This window comes from Oncorhynchus clarkii, chromosome 17 (genome assembly GCF_045791955.1).
Source record: "Oncorhynchus clarkii lewisi isolate Uvic-CL-2024 chromosome 17, UVic_Ocla_1.0, whole genome shotgun sequence".
NCBI lineage: Eukaryota > Metazoa > Chordata > Actinopteri > Salmoniformes > Salmonidae > Oncorhynchus > Oncorhynchus clarkii.
The window spans coordinates 17,198,016-17,222,536 of NC_092163.1; the positions used below are offsets into that span (position 1 = coordinate 17,198,016).

The 24,521-nt window shown below is 42.6% G+C and overlaps 2 protein-coding genes across 2 annotated transcripts; both read right to left on the reverse strand.

Annotated features, from left to right (window-relative positions):
* Positions 1–6,976: 6,976 nt before the first annotated feature.
* LOC139370374 (CCN family member 1-like) lies at positions 6,977–12,876 on the reverse strand. The gene is made up of 5 exons (XM_071109817.1): positions 12,610–12,876; positions 11,374–11,587; positions 10,042–10,413; positions 9,584–9,762; positions 6,977–8,667 (listed from the first exon to the last, which is right to left on the reverse strand). The coding sequence occupies exons 1-5, from the start codon at positions 12,658–12,660 to the stop codon at positions 8,362–8,364; spliced, it is 1,122 nt and encodes a 373-aa protein (XP_070965918.1). The 5' UTR covers positions 12,661–12,876; the 3' UTR covers positions 6,977–8,361.
* Positions 12,877–15,822: 2,946 nt separating this feature from the next.
* LOC139370373 (ATP-dependent RNA helicase DDX39A) lies at positions 15,823–23,648 on the reverse strand. Its single transcript, XM_071109815.1, has 9 exons — positions 23,571–23,648; positions 22,277–22,485; positions 21,407–21,534; positions 20,713–20,989; positions 20,299–20,417; positions 19,286–19,417; positions 18,864–18,973; positions 17,794–18,086; positions 15,823–17,318 (listed from the first exon to the last, which is right to left on the reverse strand). Exons 2-9 carry the CDS (start codon positions 22,482–22,484, stop codon positions 17,302–17,304), a joined length of 1,284 nt encoding a protein of 427 aa, XP_070965916.1. The 5' UTR covers position 22,485; positions 23,571–23,648; the 3' UTR covers positions 15,823–17,301.
* Positions 23,649–24,521: the final 873 nt, after the last annotated feature.

Consider the following 24,521-nt stretch of genomic DNA (forward strand, 5'->3'; position numbering starts at 1 on the left):
GCCAATGAGTGGAACGAACTGCAAAAGTCACTGAAGCTGGAGACTCATATCTCCCTTACTAGCTTTAAGCACCAGCTGTCAGAGCAGCTCACAGATCACTGCACCTGTACATAGCCCATCTGTAAATAGCCCATCCAACTACCTCATCCCCATAATGTATTTATTTATTTATTTATCTTGCTCCTTGGCACCCCAGTATCTCTACTTGCACATTCATCTTCTGCACATCTACCATTCCAGTGTTTATTTGCTCTGTTGTAACTACTTCGCCACCATGGCCTATTTATTGCCTTACCTCCCTTATCTTACCTCATTTGCACACACTGTATATAGACTTTTTCTACTGTATGTTTGTTTATTCCATGTGTAACTCTGTGTTGTTGTATGTGTCAAACTGCTTTGCTTTATCTTGGCCAGGTCGCAGTTGTAAATGAGAACTTGTTCTCAACTAGTCTACCTGGTTAAATAAAAGTGAAATAAATAAAATAAATAAAAATACAATTAATAAATAAAACCAGCCAATACCAGTCAGAGGTGAACTGGTAGATCTCGGTTGATGATCCTGTGTAATAGTCAACGTGAAAGTGAGGAGGGGGAGACAGAGGGTGTATCTTACTGTAAACAGCCCATAGTACCGACCTGCACTCCCTGTGATGGAGGAAATGTATGCAACTCCATAGCCGCTCCCACCATCAACCCACATCTTCAAATCAAATCAAATTTTATTTGTCACATACACATGGTTAGCAGATGTTAATGCGAGTGTAGCGAAATGCTTGTGCTTCTAGTTCCGACAATGCAGTAATAACCAACAAGTAATCTAGCTAACAATTCCAAAACTACTACCTTATAGACACAAGTGTAAGGGGATAAAGAATATGTACATAAAGATATATGAATGAGTGATGGTACAGAGCGGCATAGGCAAGATACAGTAGATGGTATTGAGTGCAGTATATACATATGAGATGAGTATGTAAACAAAGTGGCATAGTTAAAGTGGCTAGTGATACATGTATTACATAAAGATGCAGTAGATGATATAGAGTACAGTATATACATATTCATATGAGATGAATAATGTAGGGTATGTAAACATTATATTAGGTAGCATTGTTTAAAGTGGCTAGTGATATTTTTTACATAATTTCCCATCAATTCCCATTATTAAAGTGGCTGGAGTTGAGTCAGTGTGTTGGCAGCAGCCACTCAATGTTAGTGGTGGCTGTTTAACAGTCTGATGGCCTTGAGATAGAAGCTGTTTTTCAGTCTCTCGATCCCAGCTTTGATGCACCTGTACTGACCTCGCCTTCTGGATGATAGCGGGGTGAACAGGCAGTGGCTCGGGTGGTTGTTGTCCTTGATGATCTTTATGGCCTTCCTGTGACATCGGGTGGTGTAGGTGTCCTGGAGGGCAGGTAGTTTGCCCCCGCTGATGCGTTGTGCAGACCTCAATACCCTCTGGAGAGCCTTATATTTGTGGGCGGAGCAGTTTCCGTACCAGGCGGTGATACAGCCCGACAGGATGCTCTCGATTGTGCATCTGTAGAAGTTTGTGAGTGCTTTAGGTGACAAGCCAAATTTCTTCAGCCTCCTGAGGTTGAAGAGGCACTGCTGCGCCTTCTTCACGATGCTGTCTGTGTGGGTGGACCAATTCAGTTTGTCTGTGATGTGTACGCCGAGGAACTTAAAACTTACTACCCTCTCCACTGCTGTTCCATCGATGTGGATAGGGGGGTGTTCCCTCTGCTGTTTCCTGAAGTCCACAATCATCTCCTTAGTTTTGTTGACGTTGCGTGTGAGGTTATTTTCCTGACACCACACTCCGAGGGCCCTCACCTCCTCCCTGTAGGCCGTCTTGTCGTTGTTGGTAATCAAGCCTACCACTGTTGTGTCGTCCGCAAACTTGATGATTGAGTTGGAGGCGTGCATGGCCACGCAGTCGTGGGTGAACAGGGAGTACAGGAGAGGGCTCAGAACGCACCCTTGTGGGGCCCCAGTGTTGAGGATCAGCGGGGTGGAGATGTTGTTGCCTACCCTCACCACCTGGGGGCGGCCCGTCAGGAAGTCCAGTACCCAGTTACACAGGGCAGGGTTTCGAGCTTGATGACGAGCTTGGAGGGCACTATGGTGTTAAATGCCGAGCTGTAGTCGATGAACAGCATTCTCACATAGGTATTCCTCTTGTCCAGATGGGTTAGGGCAGTGTGCAGTGTGGTTGAGATTGCATCGTCTGTGGACCTATTTGGGCGGTAAGCAAATTGGAGTGGGTCTAGGGTTTCAGGTAGGGTGGAGGTGATATGGTCCTTGACTAGTCTCTCAAAGCACTTCATGATGACGGAAGTGAGTGCTATGGGGCGGTAGTCGTTTAGCTCAGTTACCTTAGCTTTCTTGGGAACAGGAACAATGGTGGCCCTCTTGAAGCATGTGGGAACAACAGACTGGGATAGGGATTGATTGAATATGTCCGTAAACACACCAGCCAGCTGGTCTGCGCATGCTCTGAGGGCGCGGCTGGGGATGCCGTCTGGGCCTGCAGCCTTGCTGAGTGGGTGGATAGAGGGAGTGGACAGGATAGGTCAGAATATGGGAGCAGTGAAAGGAAGATGTTGAGGTTACGTGTTGCCAGTGGGACACTGAGAGGTCCAGACAGGTTTAATCTCATCTGCATCATGTTCTGTGTGCGTAACTCAAATAAAATGTATTCATAAAGCTTTTTTTACATCAGCAGATGTCACAAAGTGCTTATACAGAAACCAAGCCTATAACCCTAAACAGCAAGCAATGCCGATGTAGAAGCACAGTGGCTAGGAAAAACTCCCTAGAAAGGCAGGAACCTAGGAAGAAACCTAGAGAGGAACCAGGCTCTGAGGGGTGGCCAGTCCTCTTCTGGCTGTGCCCGGTAGAGAGTATAAGTGTACCTGGCCATTAAAGCCAAATAATTCTTCAAGATGTTCAAACTTTCATAGATGACCATCAGGGTCAAATAACAGAGTGGACCATTGTGGTCTAATAAAACTATTGAGAGAAGCTTTGGGGAAATTGTTTAGCTGAAAAGATTTAGTTTCATCGAGCTGCCTCTTTCTCAAATGCTCATTTAATTTTGAACTAAGGTAGTTCCAACATGAGAATTCAGTGTCCATATAGACCTATTCACTACATCTGCTGAGGAGAGTGTTGATGCTACATGCATAGTTGAACACCCACACTACCTACTATTAATAGCACCCCTTTTTAACCCCTATCCACATCATCAAGCGGTACCAGAGCGCCAAGTCTAGGTCCAAAAGGCTCCTGAACAGCTTCTACCCCCAAGCTATAAACTGCTGAACAATTAATCAAATGGACACCCGGACTATATACATTGACCCCCCCCACCCCTTTGTTTTTACACTGCTGCTGCTCGCTATGCATAGTCACTTTACCCGTACCTACATGTACAAATTACCGCAACTAACCTGTACCCCCACACATTTACTCAGTACTGGACCCCTGTATATAGCCTCGTTATTGTTATGTCATTCTACTGTTACTTTTTATTTTTACTTTATTTTATTTAGTAAATATTTTCTTAACTCTTATTTCTTGAACTGCATTGTTGGTTAAGGGCTTGTAAGTAAGTATTTCACGGTAAGGTCTACTACACCTGTTGTATTTGGCACATTTGACAAATAAAATTTGATTTGATCCATTTGCCCACAGTCCATGCAAAGCATCCCAAAAGAACCAATCAGAGCTAATGTTCCAGAGAAGTGATAAGCAACAGAACACGGGGGAGCCAATCAACACTAATGTTCCAGCCCTGTGACATACATTGGAACACAAGGGACTTGTGTGAACAACAACCTATTTTTGGATGGGCCATTGTTAATTATTCAACAACAGTTAAAACATCAAGACCAAACGGGTATCATTTAGCCAATGACAAAGTCGGGAGTGTATGGGTTGTCCAATTAAAACTGGTCTGAGATCAGTTTATGCTTATCAACCTGTGGGAAGTTGAGTGCATCCATCCCCAACTCACACTCAGAACAGTAGGACACACTGCAGGACAGTGGACTCCTGTAGAGCAACGCTGATCTGCCTGTGTATGCATACTATGGCACCCTATTTTGACCAGGGGGACCAGGACCCACAGGGTTCTGGTCAAAAGTAGTGCACTATATAGGGAATAGGGTGCCATTTCAAACACAGCCTATGAATCATTCTTACTGGAAAAAGCCTGTATGGAGACAGGCAAAGTGGTCTATTACCAACCTGATTACATTTACAAAGATACACAGCGCCAATTAAAATAGTTAATTGTTCACATAAAGAGAGTGCCAATTCACTGCACACAATTATTATTCAGACAGAGCAGGTCAGTGACGGGTTAGGATAAGATAAAGTCTCTTGGGTGCTTTGCGCTGTTTCTAGTCTAGGCTATATATCTGTTTCCGAATCTACACAGGCAGGTCTATGCATGCTCGCTCCCTGCTCACACAATCACTCAGCCCAGTTCAGCAGAGCGCAGCCATGCCATGACAAATGGCAGAAGGCTTGTGTTAAGCCTAATTTATAGCAGAGAAAACTCCTTTACTAAAACAAACCTGTCTGCCTATGTTTATTACTATGTTGAGGCTGGCACATTATATTAAATATCAAAAGGCTGATGCAATTGAGAGCTATTGGCTATATATAGTCCATTAATACCGTCAGAAGAACACAATTAGCCTATTTTCCAGTCTCTCTCTCTCAGTAGTTGACCTAATTTCTCTACCACAAAATAACACATTTGGACGAAAATGAGTTTCACTTTTTGGGCCAAAATTAGAGCCTGAATACAAGGAATGGGAGAGAAAGGCTGAATCAGATTATCTCACTGGAAAGTGTTACTGTACTCTCCTCCACAGCCACACTGAAAACTAGTTATAACGTTAACAGTTACTTGAAAATAAAATCTCACGTCTATCTTGTATTTTAGCATCCAAGAAAATATACTTTTACAGGTGTAAGACTGAACTTTGTTCAGCTTTTGGTACAAAGAGCCTGTTCCACTTTATGGTATAGGCTATATGTTCTGAATAGCCAAACATGAATGAATTAGTATATTGTAAGTAAATATCTATGCATGTGTAATAACATAGTCTACACGACATAAAACACAACAAGAAACATAGAAACGAAGCCTTTAAACGTATAAACAAACGCTACTGTAGCGCAACGTTACTCCATAAAACACCAGGGGATGCTTGATTGGCATTTATATTACCTCGTCTCCTTGGCCGAACTGTGAACCGAGGTTTACGAAATGCTCCACGCGAATATAACCATCCGAATCCTCGTTGCACAAGTCGACACCTCTTTGAGTTTCCTGAGGAACAGCAGGAGCTGCTCCGCGTCGGGAAGGACACTTTCCATCGGAAGTTTGTTGTCCTGAGGTTGAAAACCCGACTTGAACACCGAAGCAGAGGGCGCCATCCCCGAGGCGAGAACCACGGCTGCTCTGGCGCGCCCGACAGCAGCCTGTGAGTGACTTCACCAACTCAGTAGAGCACGAGGACCACTGGATGCTGAGAGTTGGAAGAGGTACACTAGCGGGAGCGGGAAAAACCCATAAACAGCAGCCAGGATTAAATGGATAAAAATATTATGAACATAACGGACGAATCATTGACTTGAATGGGGACAGCCGTCCTAGTCATTATAATTCCGTGCATTTAATCCTATCCGATATGCGAAATCCAGACAGATAAGTTTTGATAAACTGGGAGTTGATGACAGGTAAAGTTGCAAATTTCGCCCAAACCTAATATACTGTTAAAAAATCACCACCTGAGGGCGAAGTTTTCTAGACAATTTTTTTTGTCCTGAATGAGCAGCCTACTGCACGTTTCAGTTTTTCAGATTTGGATGTCCACATAACATGCTTTTTATTGTAAATGTCTGCATATGATTATGTGAGAATGTCAGTGTTGTCCTGTGATATCTCTGTGTTCAGTACACTATAAAGAAGATACTATTCAATACATTTAATAATAGGTCTAAACCACCTAAACCTCAATGTCTATGGTCCCCAATGGGTCTCTCCATACATTCTGCCCCATACTGACTGGTCTAGTCCGTGCATCCCCCAGAATCCACCCATACCCTGTCTGTTTGTGTTGATGGAATCAATACTGGAGTTCCTGTTCAGTGATAAAAATAACAGAGTGGCTTTTTAGCATTTTTTTCACCCAGGCTCAGCCTTAAAGGTGTAGTCTTAAAGGAACAGTTTAGTATTTTGTTCATTAGTCCGCTGTTAGTGATAGCTCACCCAAATTACAAAATGGCATACAGGCTACTGGTTTCCTTATTGTTAGCAGTCTATGGACAAGGTATGACAGCAATCCATGCTTGGTTTTTGTTTACCTGGTTACTGTCTCCAAATCCTACATTTTGTTGCATGTGTGGCACAAAGGTACTGATATTAGCATTGTTTTGTGCTTACTGACCAAATCATCCTAAAGTATCTCAAATTGATTGTGTAGCTCAGGGAAGTTACTATAGATGATTTGGACATGAAGCATGAAAAATGCATATATCAGTACCATTGACTTGCACTGGATTTGTGCCAATAGTGGAAACAGTGACCATGTAAACAAAACCAAACCAGTGACTACTGTCTTACTTTGCCCATAGATTGCGAACAGGGTAAGGAAACCAATATGTCATTTTGTAATTTGGGTGAACTATCCCTTTAACACATTCCCAAACATGTCAGCAGCCAAGGTGATGTGTTTTGCGAATCCTTTCAGTTTATCAACCTCTTGCTAATCATATGACTGCCAAATGAAAGAATTTGAAACGATACAAGATGTTCAAATAAAACATCACATGTAACTGAAACAGGCTGGTCAGCTTTGTATCACGTGAACAACAACAATCACTAGTGCCATGTTAATAGCTTGGCTACATATTCTCAGTTATGACAAACACACATTTGAAGTAGACGTTGTACAATTGTATAACAGTTTTATTGTAAAACATTTCATTTGACAGTTTTGGAGTAACAAATCATAATTAAAGATGTATAAGCAATAGTTTTTCAGATAGCAGGAACAGCGTGAATGAATCCCAAACATAATACACAATATTGAAAATGATTCACCAATGGTATTCATTATTGACTATTCTCTATTATTATTATTATGTATTCATTATGTTTATTGGTATTGTTGATTACATTATCTCACTTCGCTTTAGCAACAGTGGCTTTGTCATTCATGTTAATACAACTCATCTGAATCTGGTAAGAGATTAGAGGTCATTTGAAGTGAATTGGTATTGGTCCAGTCATTTCTGAACACGTCTCATTTACAGACAGAGCTCCTTTTAGTACTGCAGTCAGTGGAGACAGGCTATCATTACCATTCCCTGCATAGATAACTACTTTGTGCACTATATAGGGAATAGTGTGCCATTTGAGACACATATTTCTTTCATTACCACCTCTCACATAAACCTCTGTTTTTAGACAGCTCATCATCCCAACTACACTGAACGTCACTCTCTACTGCAGAGAGTTAGTGTCAAGTTCTTTGGACAAGAATACGAATAAATAATGTTAATACTCAAGTACCCTGCGCTGAGCTAAATGCTCCATCTTGTCAGTCTCTTCGTCAAGACGTTTCAGCCCATCCAGGCTTGACGTCACTTATCTTCTAAAGTCACTGTTCTCAGTGCATTGTGTTATGCCCCAGTATCACGCCAGCCCTCATAGAGCTGGGTTGTAGTCTTAGTGCACACCCTAGCAAAATGTTTTGCAACGGATAACCAAAGGTATTTATTATTGAACAACTTCAGCTTGTCCCTCCCTGTGTCAGACTCTTTTCTTCCATTCGGTGCCTAGTGAATATGACCCTGGTTAGTGTAGGCAAAGCATCATATCACTTTATACAGCAAATAACCCTGTACAGTTCCTTCATGTGTTTCTATTCTACAACACAGTGCTGTGTTGTCACCTGTTTCTCATCTGTTTCTCTCTGTCGTTGCTGTGAAGGCCCTAGCAACTCATTATGTCACACCGTAACTAAACAAAAACGCCAGGTGGGACTGTAGGCCGGAGTTCAGAGCCATGTCTGAGGAACATTCAGGAGTGGATGGATGACCTGTCAATCAAAACCACTCCAGTCAAACATACAGTAAGTACTTTACTATTTGGGGGTTTGCTACTATAGTGCCAGGCTTTCACTGAGAGCCCATTGTGAAGCTCAGTTCTGTTATTTGAGGCCTGCAGAGAAAAACACCCTCAAGGCCCATGGTATTTTTTTTTTTAAATGTCACCCTTCCCTTGTCAATGTTCTCAGTCAAGTTTGAGGATTCTGTTCAAACACGATCAAGCTAGTCGATGAACTTATGTGTGTCTCCATACATCCAGTGCTGTGGTGGCAAGGCTACTTCGTTGAGATGGCCGCATTCCTTGCTACACTTGCACGACTGGATGAACATGGCGTCTCTCTGGAAACGCTCGCCATCCGGGCACACAAAAGTCACAGGAACGGTGCGCGTGCGACGCGGCGAGCAGCAGCGGCCATCCGTACACACGCCGCAGTAATTGGGCCGGTAGAGGCGGACACTCTGACACTCGCCATACGACAGACGCATGGGTTCTGAGGCTTTTGGAGTCGGGGAGCACTTCTTGCCCTTCTATAAAGGGAATAGAAGGAGGAAGGGGATGATAGAGAAAGAGGGAGATAGTCAGAGAGGGCAGAGGAAAGTAAAATTCTCATGCTGTACTGTCGGGGCACCTGTATTGTTTCAATAAAATGACAAACTTTTGCAGACATCTTTAAAACATCTTTGAATTAAATGTCCGGAAGGCTTATGCAACCAAATCATGAAGTTATCGCCAACAAAGTGTCAGTACTGAAAACAAAACTGAAGTTTATTCAATTATAGTAAAGTTATGAAATTAACTGAACACAGTGACAAAACAAAGTTTTAAATCAAACTCACTGAAACTCATTAATCTCACACTCAGCCAGACAGATGCCTTATTAGTCTCAGTGGTAAATCAGCTATAATCTCCCAGCCCACAGTGGTGCATCCCAAATGGCACCCTATTCCCTACATTGTACACTACTTTTGACCAGAGCCTTATGGGCACTGTCAGGAGCCCTATGCGCCCTGGTCAAAAGTAGTGCACTAAATAGGGAATAGGGTGTGGCATTTGGGTCGCAAGCACTGATCCAGAGAAACAGATGAGGATTAATATAGACACACCATCTCCCTGGCTGAGTGCACAGGGCCCAGGCGCCTAGCTATGGACAGTTGCTTGGCAGGAATGCCGTGGGTGGGGTGGAGGGGACTATATTTAAAAGGGCGCCACCGCCACTGTGAGTAAATCAACGCTAGTCTGTTCCCACCGGGACGTGCTCCGCAGAGGAAACAGTCTAGGGGGTTGGGGTGTGTTATCAAAGTGATATCAGATCAGTAAATGATAACGGAGATATTGTTACTGCCTGGGATGATGATGATGATGGATGAAAATATGTGCGGTCACACTGATGGGCACACAGACACACTACAGTTGCCCACTGCGTTGTCTAAATATGGAATTTACCTTGGGCGGGACGGCTACGTCACCGCAGGGCCGGATGGTGCACAGGCGAGTCTCTCTATCCAGCTTACACTGAGCATTGTCGTTGGTGATGCGCGAGGACACTCCCATCCCACAGCTTCGTGAGCAATGGGACCAGTCCGTTGTCTGGACAACACACTTCTCCAACGAATTCTTCCATACTGGGAAGGGTGGGAGGAAGAGGAGCATGGGAGACAAAGGGAAGGAAGGAAGGGAGTTACAGGGAGAATATCCCTCAGAGGGAAGAAACCAGGATACATGACTGACTGATGTACAGACAAACATGAGTAACTATCGACCAATAGTCCTCAACTATTATACCAAAAATGCTAATAGTGCTAGCGATGATCACTCAGTGTACATGATAAGCTACAGCCAAGTATCTATCATGATCAATAACAATGCATTTGGTCAATGTCAAGAGTGCAACAGCTCCTCACCAGGCAGATGCTTGTAGCCTTGTTCATTCTCCCAGCCCTTGCCTCTCTCCACCAGCTCATTGCCCAGTGTGTTATCCGGCTGGTACTGGTCTGGCTGAGGTTTGGGTTGTGTTGGTTGGCGATGTTGCTTGGTGGGGGGAAGGCGCCAGGTACCTTTGTGGCAGTCCACAGTGAAGCAGCACTGCCCTGGCACCCTGACCAGCCGGGGGTAGGGGCAGGAGGGGATGGCGGGGGGCAGACGGTTGGCACAGAGCAGGGAACAGCCCACGACACCGTCGATGCAGGTACACTGGTGTTTACAGCCGGCACGGAAATTCTCACCGTTTTGGTAGATCCTCCCGTTGTACTCGCACGTACGACCCTCCTTTCTTGCTGTTAAGAGAGGGAAATGAGGAGAATGCATTGAATTCCATTGAGTTCAGTACAGCACGGTACAGTGCAGTACAACTCAATTCAACTTCATAATTCCTTTAGGGGCAATTTAGATGGATACTAAGACCACTTTGAGGTAGTAACATATTTATGATTTATATACACATAAAAACATCAGCAGGACCAAGGAACTGCTTACTGTCTACAGTGTTTAATGTGCTATCATGTAACGAGGGGGTATTTTGGGAACCATCCATCCCTGTCTCTGGAGAGTCTAAATATGAGGATGTGTTTTAAAGTCAAAGTATACAAGAACTTCCACTGACAATCCCAGGTATGACCGGGAGGAATCTGTCATATACTCCAGATACACCAGCTGAAACCCCCTTTACTCAATCCTCCCCTTAACAACTAGCAAACACACAATAAACTACACCGACACGGCACAGACTGTAACCCAGAGAAAACACTTAGATCTAGAGGGAGGTCAGAGAAAGGAAGTCTTGTGAGTAAGAATCCAGAAGAGTCTCATTGTCTGCATGTCATGGACACGGTGGAAGCCTCCAATCTTAGTCTATGAAGGATTGGAATCTTGGTTTGATGTAGCTAGAACTAGTTCCATTTTGGTCTGTGAGATTGAGCTCCATAAGGAATCTACTTAACATCCAAATATCCTCCCCCACTGGGATACAACGTGTTAAGTCCGGGGCTGTGGTGACGTTCAACACATGGTTTAGTCCTACGGTAATATTTCTCATACATGCACCCTAAGATGCTATCACATAAAAACTCAGCATCAACTAACTACTACACATCACACTTGACAAGATATACACTATTTACACCTCATCATAGTTCCAACACTGAACACCTACAACCTTCATTACACACTTTGAATCCCAACACTTCTACAATACACACTTCCAAACGCCCCACTTCCTCCCCCTATCACAACCTTACCCCTGCAGATGCCTTGGGCCAGGGTCACGTCATTGCCGTAGTTGCACTCCAGTCCCTTGTGGTGGTCGCAGGGCATCGTGGGGCTGCAGTCCTGGTTCAGCTGGGAGGCACACACCTTGCAGCACCCGCAGCCGTCGGCCACCGCACTCACCCCGGGGGGGCACGAGAGGGGCATGGCTGGACACTCACATACCGCCGGGCAGCTGGCACCCACCTGGAGGTGTGGGGAGGAGAGAGGAAGAGGATAGAGGAGAGGTTTAGGTTCCTAGGCATAAAGAAAGAAGCATAGGAAAGGAAGTCATTTTTGTCATGTAATTTCTTGCTGTGGTCTGCCTTCATGGGTAAAACACTACTAGTGATAAAGATGCTCTAGGAGTCTATTTTGATCATTTTATATTCATTGTGAGATGTCAACTGATTTATTTAAATTGATTATTGTGTCCCCTTTGGAGTGGTTTTGAACACCGTTTACAATGACTGTATGTACTTGAACTTCAATTTGAAGTAGTCAATTTAATTTGCTCATATAATTTCTACCCCTTCATCCCCGTGGATGTTTTGTCTGTCTAGGCAGCTGTTTAAGTGTCGTACCCAATCCCCTGCCAACTCGTGAATCGAGTAACAGTACATTAGTCTTCCGTGCCAACTTCTTCCAGTAAAAAAAAAAAAAGTCCCACCCTCAGACAGTGAGTCAAAGTTATTTGACAAGCACACACATGCCTATAAAAAAAGAGACACAATTCAAGGTAGGACTGGTAGGCTGCAAAAAAAGTCAGTCACATTTTACATTACTGTGCCCTCATAACTGTGATTATTCCTGTAATCACAGTGTAACCAGTATTGTAATTACTCATTAGAACACTGGGTTAGGGTTAAGGATTTCTACTGTAAGTACATTGTAACTAATTGTAACAATGAGTAATTACAAAAATTGTTACACTGTAATTACACGAGCAGTTACACAGTAGCACGCTCTTGTAAAAATGTTACCAAATAGTCTGTAGGCGACAGCAGTTTGAAAATATATATCTTCAGTTAACAGAAAAAACACGGTAGACAAAGTTCTCACTTGTGTCTCTCTAAAATACAATGACTTGTGTATGACAGTCAAATCACCGCCAACTGTTCGTTACAAAACAGTCTAAGCAATCCACTCATCCATTGCTATTTTGTTGCATGATTTGCATATGATCAAAATCATACTAATTTGACAGCTGCCAAGGTGATACGACTTACCTGACTGGTGACTGCCATTGTCAAGAAAACAAAGGTGATACGTTTTGCCATAATTATTGAAAGAAACAGTAGACAGTTGTCAAAAAACAAGCTCTGCCCCCGTTATTAGTCTGCTTGAAGACAGATCTGAACTTTTAAATCCTCTTTCAAGAATAGACTACAGTCGCACAGTTGCGTTGGATGAACAGAAGTCGTTGAAGTGTAGAGAACAGTTATTTTCATCCCTTCCCCGAGATCGTTACAGCACTCCAAAAAAATAAATAATTCAACAGAGAGAGTATTCTGATCTACTTTATACCAACTCGTGAGCTACGCAGAAACTCCGCCCCATGCGTCGCCATATGTCCAGCCAATTATCATTCGGGCAGCGGGCCAGACATTCTAAATGGGTGGAGTTAAGGAGAGGGCCACAAATTGATTGGGGGTGTGCTTGGGGATGAATACGGTCATTCATAAAAATCCGTAGAAGTAGTCCGTGTTTATTTTATTGGCTGGACTAAAATGTAACCGGTGCTTTTAAGTCACATTTAGGCTTACTGACATTCCACCTTTGTAGCCACCGCTCTGCTAACACCAAGATAACTATACCCGGCTTGCTGGTGAGCACTGCAGACACTCCCAGTACAGTTCAGTAATACTTATAGCAACAGCACCTCAGGAAAGGCGAAGCATTCCGGTGGTTTTGATATTAGTGTAACAGTACAAAAAATGTAGTCAAGGTGAAATGCAAAACATTCAAGTTATATTAAGAGTATAGGTATTACATGATTTCAGGGAAGTGAGACCTTGTCTACCTACTTGTGGCTTAATAAAACCTTGTCCATTTTGTGGACTGCACAGATGTTTCATTACTTCTACTTCCACTGTCTGGGTCTTGATTGTTTAAAACGACCCCCATGTCTGCCTAGCTTTCCGTCTTGAATTGAGGTGGTCTGTTCTGACACAGCCATGAGGATAGACCTTGGTGTGTATTGTTGTAAAGTTAACGGTTAACCCTGTTTATTACTAAAAGCCCATGTGAGCCCATTGTGCATCTTCTCCCAGACTCCCACTCAATAGTACATTCCCATTTCTCCCATCAAGTTCTCTTTCTTTGTGGTTAGCTACTCCCTTGTGCTCTTTCCATTCCTGACACACCTCAAACACACAACCCTTATTTGATGAAAGAATGCATGAAATATGATAGGGAGAATATGCAGGTGAGAACAATATGAACGGTTAACAGTCATATTGGTCTCCTATAGACTGCCTATAGCAGCATTGCTGTTGATAGCAAAGCTGCTTTGCAACAGTTACTACTCAATAGAGCGTTGTAGTCCACAGAGCTCATATGTAAATAGAGTTGCCTCTTTGAACTGGCAGGTGCTTCATTGTTTCTCTTTGAGGGGCAGTGGTTCCATATTTGAGTTGTGATCCACTGAAAGCCTTTTGAATGAACCTGGTTCCTCTAGAGGTTTCTTCCTATGTTCCTTCCTTCTAGGGAGTTTTTCCTAGCCACTACGCTTTTTCTCTTTGGGGTTTTAGGCTGGGTATCTGTAAAGCACTTTGTGACAACTGCATATGTTTGAATTTGATTGATTGCATTAGCAGCGATCCGGAAGGAACTAGCCACAATTGACTAGCTAGTCCTCACCCACCACTCAGGAAACACTGCTGTAGGGCTTAAAAGCTGTATGCATCCCAAGCTATTCCCTATATAGTGCACTGCTTTTGACCAGAGCCCTGTAGGCCCAGATAAAAAGTAATGTACTATAAAAGGAATAGGGTACCATTTGGGATGCACAAGTGGTAATGTGACCATTGGAGACGGAAGTCATGGCCCATCTATTTTAATCCAGGGGTACAGGATTTGAGAGACCCATTTAACCGGCGACCACAGGTTTTCACCACATCACTGAGCTGAACGAGACAGACTGGGACATTTAAAAAAAAAAAAAAAAAAAAAAATGTAAATATGCTTTTTCAAAGACTAAGGTCCATTTGATTTTGGAGGTTATTTATGGTTTGACAATTGTTGAGGTCTGTCAGAAGCCATATGATAAATAGGCCACAGGAGGACAAGACTGTCTGTCCCAAATGGCACCCTATTCCCTATGTATCCCCATTTGGGATGCATATTATGACACAACGGAAGAGAGAAATAGCTGATATTGTGTTTCTAAAGCTAGTCACCCAGGTTGAACACAATACAGATACAGTACTTTAGAGATTGAGGAGCACAATACTATGGGTGCATCCAAAATGGCTCCCTATTCCCTATGTAGTTCAGTAGTTTTGACCAGAGCTCTATGGATTTTGGTCAAAAGTAGTCCACTATGTAGGGAATAGAGTGCACTTATGACACAACGGAAGAGAGAAACAGCTGATATTGTGTTTCTAAGGCCAGTCACACGGTGAACACAAAGCATGGAACTTGATACAGATAAGACAGTGCAGGAGAGAATGAGTGATTGGCTGAGAGCAGAATGGAGAGAACAAGGAAGACCAATGGAAGCGATGGACAAAGAACTGGGCTGAGAAGAAAAGAGTCTGAGAAGGCTTGCCTGAGAGGGAGAAGAAAGGAGGCGTACAGGGATAGAGGGGGAGAAGTGGAGAAAGGGAGGACAGGTGTTCTGTGGTAACAGAGCTTGTTTTTTCAAGGGGAGGAGGTAGCATACACCACGTCTCCTGCTCCACCCCTATATGTGGTGCTACTGACAGCCTGGCGTAAAGTACAGTACTTCACAAAGAAAACAAGCTATGAGGTGAAGATTCCCCTAGGTAGAGACCTAGAATCAGTTTCAACTCCCCAAATCCTAACCGTAGCCATTATGGGGAAAGTTCAAAACTGACAAGATCAGCGTCTAGAGGCAACTTCACCCAACACGCAAAAACACAGCACTATGGTCTGGTCTTACCCAGCATATATTATAACCTTTACATTTAAGATAACTTAAAATACACATTTGCCTACATATTAGGATTTAAACGTAGAGGGCTAAATATGTTACAATTTAATTCCACTAATTATCTAAATAACATTCTGAAATAGGTATACTGAGGAGAGGAAATGTAGTAGCCGTATTCTGAAATAGAAAATAAAACAAGTTTGTGCATGAATGTGAAGAAAAGGGAGAGGGAATAGAGAAAGGGCAGAGGAGAAAGAGGGAAATAGAAATAGAGGAATAGAGTTGCTCCTAGTTATATATTGAACAAAAATAAACGCAACGTGCAACAATTTCAAAGATTTTACTGAATTACAGTTCATATAAGGAAATCAGCCAATTTAAATAAATTCATTAGGCCCTAATCTATAGATTTCACATGACTGGGAATACAGATATGCATCTGGTGGTCACAGATACCTTAAAAAAAAAGAAGGGCGTGGATCAGAAAACTAGTTGGTATCTGGTGTGACCACCATTTGCCTCACGCAGCGCAACACATCTCCTTCCGAGAGTTGATCAGGCAGTTGATAGTGGAATGTTGTCCAACTCCTCTTCAATGAATGTGTAAAGTTGCCGTATATAGGCAGGAACAAGAACCCGCTGTTGTACACGTCGATCCAGAGCATCCCAAACATGCTCAACCGGTGACAAGTCTTGAGCGTTTGCCCGTTACGAAGCCGAACTGCAGTCAGGTCAAGACGAGCTTCTTACAATTTGTACAGAAATTCTTCAGTCGTGCAAACCCCCAGTTTCAGCTGTCCGGGTGGCTGGTCTCAGACGATCCTGCAGGTGAAGAAGTCGGATGTGGAGGTCTGGCATGGTTACATGTGTTCTGCGGTTGTTAAGCCGGTTGGACCTACTGCAAAATTCTCTAAAATGACATTGGTAGCTTACTGTAGGGAAATTAAATTAGCTGGCAACAACTCTGGTGGACATTTCCTGCAACCGGCATGCCAATGGCACACTCCCTAAAACGTATCTGCAGCATTGTGTTGTGTGACAAAACAGCACACTGTAGTCCCCCAACACATGGTGCACATGTGTAATAATGCTGTGTTTAATCAGTTTGATATGCCACACCTGTCAGGTAGATGGATTATCTTGGCAAAGGAGGATGTAAACCAATTTGTGCACAAAATGAGAAATAGGCTTTGTGCACATTTGGAATATTTCTGGGAGCTTGTTTCAGCTCATGAAACCAACACTTTACATGTTTACAATATTTTTGATAAGTGTATATTTGTAAAAAAAAAAGTGTTTAAATGTATGATCATAGCACCACTTACTTCTGACAATTGAATCTGATATTCTATAGTGTTAATCTAGGTTTGTCTTCTGACTCATTTTATTCAACAATGATATACTGCAATGTGAAAATCCAACTTCTCTCTAATTAGTAAGTATGGTTAAATTCTGCTAACTTTCCCAGGGAGGGAATAAGCAGGGAATCACCCAACTGGGAGGTCTTAATTTTTGGAAATTGCCAGAATTTTACAACCCCATTAGCAAGGGAAAAAAAGAAGCCATACAGTGACATAACATTGTATAAAAAGTTTTAATTTCAATTATTTTATTAACCTAATAATAGAAAACCATTAACAGGGAAAATAACATTAAAACTGCAGCCTCGGGAGGATAAAATCAAATAAAAAGTGATGCTTACTTAAAAAAAAAAAAGACATTTTTTATTCTCCATCTCCAAAAAAAAGACAGGGACAGAGGGGCACGCATGCACACGTCGTCTTCACTGGTCAGGGGGTGATTTTCATCTGGACTGTTCAACTGAAACAAGAAAAGAGGGAGAAGTTAGTTTATAGCATCAAGCAGTGTACCCACATAAAATGACTGGCAGATGCTGGGAACCAAAAAAAGTAACCCGAAAATAAAATAGATCCCTTCAGCATAACTACACAGGCCACATACTTGGAATGACTGGGTAATAATCAAATGCTCTAAAGTGTCATCAACTATTGAAGGAACAATTGCAAGCAGCACTGGCATTACAAACAGTAATAATTAAGGAAACTCCAAAACCCAGAGGAATAAATGAGAAGTGAAAACATAGTTGTCTGAAATGGCATCCTATTCAGTGCACTACTTCTGACCAACTACTTCTGACCAGAACCTCTGGCTCTGATCAAAAGTAGTGCCCTACATAGGGAATAGGGTGACATTTAAGACAAAAAAAATGAAAAAGTACTGCAGTAGCACATGAAATCCAAATGAGTGCTAGACTAGTTGGTTGATTATAGCTTACTGTAGGTGGAGATGTCAATCTCTTCTGGGAGCTCTGCCACATTGACCTCAAAGCGGTCCTGCACATCGTTCAGGGTCTTGGCGTCGGTCTCGTCAGACACAAAGGTCACGGCCAGACCTTTCGTCCCGAACCTGCCAGCACGGGCCACTCTGTGCAGGTAGGTGTCGGAGTCCTCAGGCATGTCGTAGTTGAAGACTATGTTGACGCGCTCAATGTCCATCCCTCGGCCAAACAGGTTGGTGGCCACCAGGATCCGCCTCTGGAAGTCCTTGAACTGCTGGTACCGGGAAAGCCTAGGGGAGGGAGGCATCGACAGATTTAAAATAAGTAGAACAAGCATTATACTTCCTGCTTCACTTTTGTGGGTACACTGAAACTGTTACCTACAAACATGTAATCTGAGAGAAGGTTATTGTTCAGGCCCTCTAGATAACAGCTTCTTGACCATTATACAAAATGTGCATGTAAATGAGATTCTCAATTTGATTGCTCAACTCCTGTCCTCTCCACCTCCTTCTGAAAAAAAAGTAAACTAACTGAGCAGAGGAGAAAATGTGCTTGTATGAAATTAGACTACATTCACATCATGAAAATGACATTTACAGGGGTGGAATCCCAAATTAAAATGTGCTAAGTAGTAGAAAAAAAAATAGCTAGACATTTTATGCTACTTATCGTTTTAAATATGTGCATGCTTCTCATCAGAGTAAGCAGCTGATTCAAAAGTAGAGGGGTAGATGTGTCCTTCCCTGAAGAGTTTTGACATGTGCTTCCTCGGAAGCGAGGACACCGTTTACCTACTAACGAATTGACACTCCTCAACCACTTATCGGTTTACGGATAAGAGAAAACGGAGTCAGCGAGGACAGTCTTGTCCAAATGAGAATTTCCCAATGAGAGAAATCTACCCCAAAACCCTACGCACTTATTGATATCTGAGATGATTTGAAGTGTAAGCAATAGCCTAATCTTTGATATAATATTGCTTATACCAATCAAAACCTCTCAGATTTTAACAAATGCTTAGACTGTAGGGTTTAGCCAGTTTTTCCCTCTCCATCAGAACCCACCTCTCCTCCTGGGCCATGCCCCTATGGATGGCGATTGCAGGGAAGTTCTGCTCCACCAGCAGCTGAGACAGAGCCACACAGCGCTGCACAGACTTCACAAAGATCACCACCTTCAGACAGGGGAGAAAATGGCAGTGAGACACCAAAGACAAACATGGGGCACAAACCCATGCTGCATCTGATGTGGCACCCTGGCTTTACCCTGGTCAAATAGATGTACACTCTGAAGACGAAAAACATAGGGCATAAAACTCACAGGCAGAAACTGTCAATGCATAGACAGAGTTCACTTGAATGAGTACAATTGCATTTAAAACGTGACTTTCAAATCCATGGACAAAATACATTCAAGCCACTAAGATTAAAACTAAAATAAATTACGTTTTAGCATAAAAATCTGAAAATATTTATTTTGTCCGTACCTGGTTGAACTCAAGCACATCGAGCAGGTCGAAGAGCTTGCGGTTCTTCTCGCTATCCTTCAGCTTGCAGTAGTACTGCTGCAGACCGTGCAGCGTCAGCTTGGTCTCATCGTCCACAAACACCTCCATGGGCTACAGGAGGAAGGAGATATTCATTAAGCACCAAACAGAACACAGGGAGGGACTACCTGGACTTTCATTGCAAGACATTTTGCTACAGTGTGTCCTAGTGAATCTAACATGGGGAAAGTGTCACTCTTTGGTCCAGTTCTATAAACATAGCTACATTAAGTGAATACCTGAGTAAACCACATTCTGTGTTGGTGGATGAAGAACTAGAAATGTGATTGTTAACGTCAATTATTAGTACTAGAGCCGGATGGAACTTATAGCTTTAATGCAAGGACAGTTCCTCACGAAAATGTCCAAAAGCAGGGGTAGAGCCCAAGATCCTGGTTAAGAGTCACTCTGCCGCACCGATATGGCCACTTGTGAGACGGACAGTCACGAGCAGGCAAACTTAGATGGGCTTGACTTGAACTTTTTACATCACTATTAAACCATATGCAAAAGTCACTTAACTATCGCTTTAAAAAAAAGGGGCAATCAGCAGTTTCTACATACATTTTTGGACATTTAAATTAAAAGAATATAACAAATGTCTCATGAGCTTAATTCAACTTTTGTACCTCATCAGAACCCAAAATAAGCTTGTTTCACTCCAATATTTTTAAACAAAGTACGCGTAAAAACTATATAGCCTCAAAACATGGTCAAAATGATAATTCTGATATCATTGATGGTCAGTCCTTGCATCCATAGCTCTACAAATTTGAGTGGTTAAATTGCTCCAGACGAATCCCTCAGCTTTTTACCGAAAAGGGGCAAGGAAGATGCTTCATGTTTCTACTGCCAGATGTCTCTTTAAAAGTACAATTTAGGGAGATTGGTTCATCTGTGTGTGTGTGTGTGTAAAACTGCTACTTTAAGTTTCAGAACCCCTTCCAACTTACATCCTGCATGAACTTGCGGCAGACAGGGCGAATCTCTTTGCTTAAGGTGGCACTGAACATCATGCACTGCTTCTCGTGGGGTGTGAGCCTGAAGATGTCCTGAACATCACGTCTCATGTCTGAGGGAGATAGGAAAATAAATGTCAAAAAAAGTCAACCCACTCAGTCTGAAATCAGAGTACTACATAAAATAAAATGTAAATACACTTTCCTACGTTTTGGCAAAATCCTTACTTAAGTCACACCATCTATCACAATCTGTTCTAAGATCCACTACTACTTAGCATGAAAGTGCATTCTAAGTGGTATGCTAGGAGGTACATCGAACACATGGTTTCAATTGACTGTTCATCTTTAAAGTTTCAACTTACTCCCGTCACACACATCTGGCATCATCCCCCCTGTCCTACTCACCCAGCTGCTCCAGCATCTTGTCACACTCATCCAGGACAAAGTGCTTCACGTTCTTCAGGTTCAGGGTCTTGTTGCGGATGAGGGCCAGGATGCGGCCGGGCGTACCCACCACGATGTGGGGGCAGTTCTTCTTCAGCACGTCCTCGTCCTTCTTGATGGACAGGCCCCCGAAGAACACGGCCGCCTTGACGGTGGGCATGTACTTGGAGAAGCGCTCATACTCTTTGCTGATCTGGAAGGCCAGCTCTCGTGTGTGGCACATCACCAGCACAGACACCTGGTAGACAGAGAGAGGTAGGAAGGGGAGGATGTTTAATACAGAGCTCTCTGAACATCAGAAAAACACAAGATTATCAAATAGGATAGAAAAGCAGTGTAAAACAGTGAGATTAAAAACAGAACTTCAGACTGCAATAGGGTGGCACATTAGGGTTTGACCGAGGTAGGCTGGCATCATAAATAAGCATTTGCTAACTGACTTGCCTAGTTAAATATATAAAAAGCTGCCGACAAGAAGTTAACACCTTGTGCAAGTTTCCCAGATACATATTAAGCCTATTCCTAAACTTAAAAGCAGTCAATGGATTCTCCAGTGAAAGCTATTTTTAGTCCAGGAGGACTAGGCTTCAATGTGACCGCAATTCAATGGCTGCGTCCACAGTGTAAAGATGAATTTCACTATTCAAACACTCACCTGCCCGTCCACAGGTTCAATCTGCTGCAGGGTGGCCAGTACAAACACAGCCGTCTTGCCCATACCCGACTTGGCCTGGCACAGGATGTCCATGCCCAGGATGGCCTGTGGGATGCACTCGTGTTGGACTGAAAGACAGAAACACAAGTATTTTTTATTTTACTAGGCAAGTCAGTTAAGAACAAATTCTTCTTTACAATGATGGCCAACGAAAAGGCGGTGACACAAAACTACATTGAGAGACCTAAGACAACATAGCAAGGCAGCAACACATGACAACACAGCATGGTAGCAACATGGTAGTAGCACAAAACATGGTACAAACATTGGGCACAGACAACAGCACAAACGGAAGAAGGTAGAGACAACAATACATCACACAAAGCAGCTACAACTGTCAGTAAGTGTCCCTGATTGAGTTTTTGAATGCAGAGATTGAGATAAAACTGTCTAGTTTGAGTGTTTGTTGCTGAAGAGCTAGGGATGTGTGACCTTTGGGGACATTTAACAGAATGTGACTGGCAGAACAGGTGTTGTATGTGGAGGATGAGGGCTTCAGTAGATCTCAGATAGGGTGGAGTGAGGCCTAAGAGGGTTTTATAAATAAGCATCAACCAGTGAGTCTTGCTACAGGTATACAGAGATTATCAGTTTAAGTATGATGTGATCTTTGAAGGGGCATACATGTATAACTCAGTGAATTACTTTCGACCAGGGCCAAATATATAGCACTACTTGTGAACAAAGTCCTATAGGTCCTGCTCAAAAGTAGTACACTATGTTAGGAATAGGGTGCTATTTGAGACAGACAAAATAGACAAAGTAAAAGAAAGTCCTTGGTTGAAGGTGGGCAGTGCCTGCGAGACTCACCTTCAGAGGGATGTTCAAAGCCACAGTCGACAATGGCGCGGAGCAGCTCTGGTTTGAGCAGGAAGTCTCGGAAACCGGAGCTGTGGATGGAGACATAAGAGCCCTTTACCTCCTTCTTGCCCGCAGGTGTGGTGGTCTCCGGGGCAACCTGAGGCTCCTCATCCTCTTCATAGTCCAACAGCTCGTTGTCAACGTCATTCTCTGCCATTCTAGAGAAGGGGTACATGCGTTAGTTGAAGCTAGGAAAGACTGGAGACTAGTTTTTTTTTTTGGGGGGGGGGGGGTTGTATGAACAGTAAATTCAGAAGGTTAATTGTAATGTCAATTCAATACTTTATGTAAAATTCTTCACCTTCTAACCTTAGTTACAAGAATCGTAATAATTTAATGTAACTTCACTTCCTGAATTGAATCCTAGTGAAACATCACCGTCTAGCACCTAGTTACCCTTACTTAGTCCTTAGTACTTACTTACCCTTAGTCCTGGGGATTCCAAGGGGTGCACGTTCTTTCCCCCTAGCATTACACATCTCAAATAACCAAAGCTTGGTGAGTTCATTATTCGAATCAGCTGTGTAGTGCTACCGCAAGAACCAAAACGTGCAACCCTTAGGGACCCTAGGACCGAGTTTGGGAAACGCTGGTCTGACGTGTATTCCTACACAGCATTAGCTAGCTAACAGCTAGGCTAGCTGCTAATAATGCTAGTAGCAGGCCGCATTCACACCACCAAAGTTTAAATTTGACACAATCATTACAATTGACCTAATAACAAGGATTGGACCAGCGACCACCCAGTAACTCAGTTTACAGTAGTTAACCAGTTGCCATATTCAATTAAGTTGAACAGGGAGTCAAGCCTCAAACAATGGTAGCCGCCTCCACTCATTCAAACTGACAGAAAAGTGCTATAAAAAAGGACAATAATAGGTTCCAAATGCAGGGTGGAGATTCAGAAACAACGTTGACTCAAATTAATAACAAGCAAGACATTTCTTGGGCCTAACTTCACCTAAAATGTAATTCTCGGAACCGACCTGCGACACACTGCTAGCAGAAGTTAACTGCTAACTGACATGACCGTGCTAGTACTAACATTAGCTTGACCGCAATGCTAAATGTGTTAGTTAGCCAGATCGCACACGGTTTTAGCAAAGATTAACAATAAATATAGTCGAACATTGCTATTTATGAGCGTTATGGAAAGAGAAATAGATGTCTCCATTTTACAATACATGTGATATTGAAATTTACTCAATACAGCACATTTCTTATGCAATTAAAATACACTTACTTCTCGGTGGTAATTCAAAACGGCTTCGACTATCACTGCTAGCTAGGTTCACAGGGGCAGTCCTCAAGTACTTTCGTCCGGAAGCAGTGTATTCGTGGACACTATTGGTCAATTTTAAAGGCAATCTCCCCAAACCGGTCTGAAAACTAACCATGATTAGCCTATTCAAATGTCGATCTTGAAAACACAAGCAAATAAGGCGGGATTTCACCAGCTAATTGTGGGCATAATTTCTTGTATGACAACCCTGTTATGAAACAAGTACACTGTGATAGCCTTATTCAGCAATAATGTAAACATTTCTGATTTCTGTAAATTATAGCTACGTATGACTAGGTTTCCTCACCAAGAAATGATTTCTGAATTTAGATTCGAATCGATTAGATTAATTTATTAGTCACATACATAGCGTCGCAGATGTAATTGCAGGGTACAGTGAAATTCTTAAGATCTGAACTCCAACAGTGCAGGTCAAAAAGATAATTAATAATAATATAATAATAATATACACCATATATACATATTTATTTACAACATTTACAAACCAACAGCCTGCATTCATCCAGTTTGTATAAATTATGATAGAAGTGTGACATGACTGTAATGAGTATCTTGGACAAATAGGCAGTTGGCTTAATAAAACATTTATTCATAATTGGCAATATGTGGGCCTGCCCTGATTATATCAGCTTACCACATCTGTCTTCCCTCACCAAACCCATCAATGATTAGATTTATTTGACCATAATAATTTGTTTGGTCCATATTATTGACACTAAATAGAGGTTATTTTAACCGTAGCTGTTAAAAGTCCAGTGGGAGTGTGCAGCAGACTAATGATGGCGCGACTTTAATTCCTGACTATTTCAGTTATGGCCAACAGAGGGCAACATTTATCCATAAAATACGATTAAACCTCACTGAACCAAAGTGAATTGGGTTACACTGTAA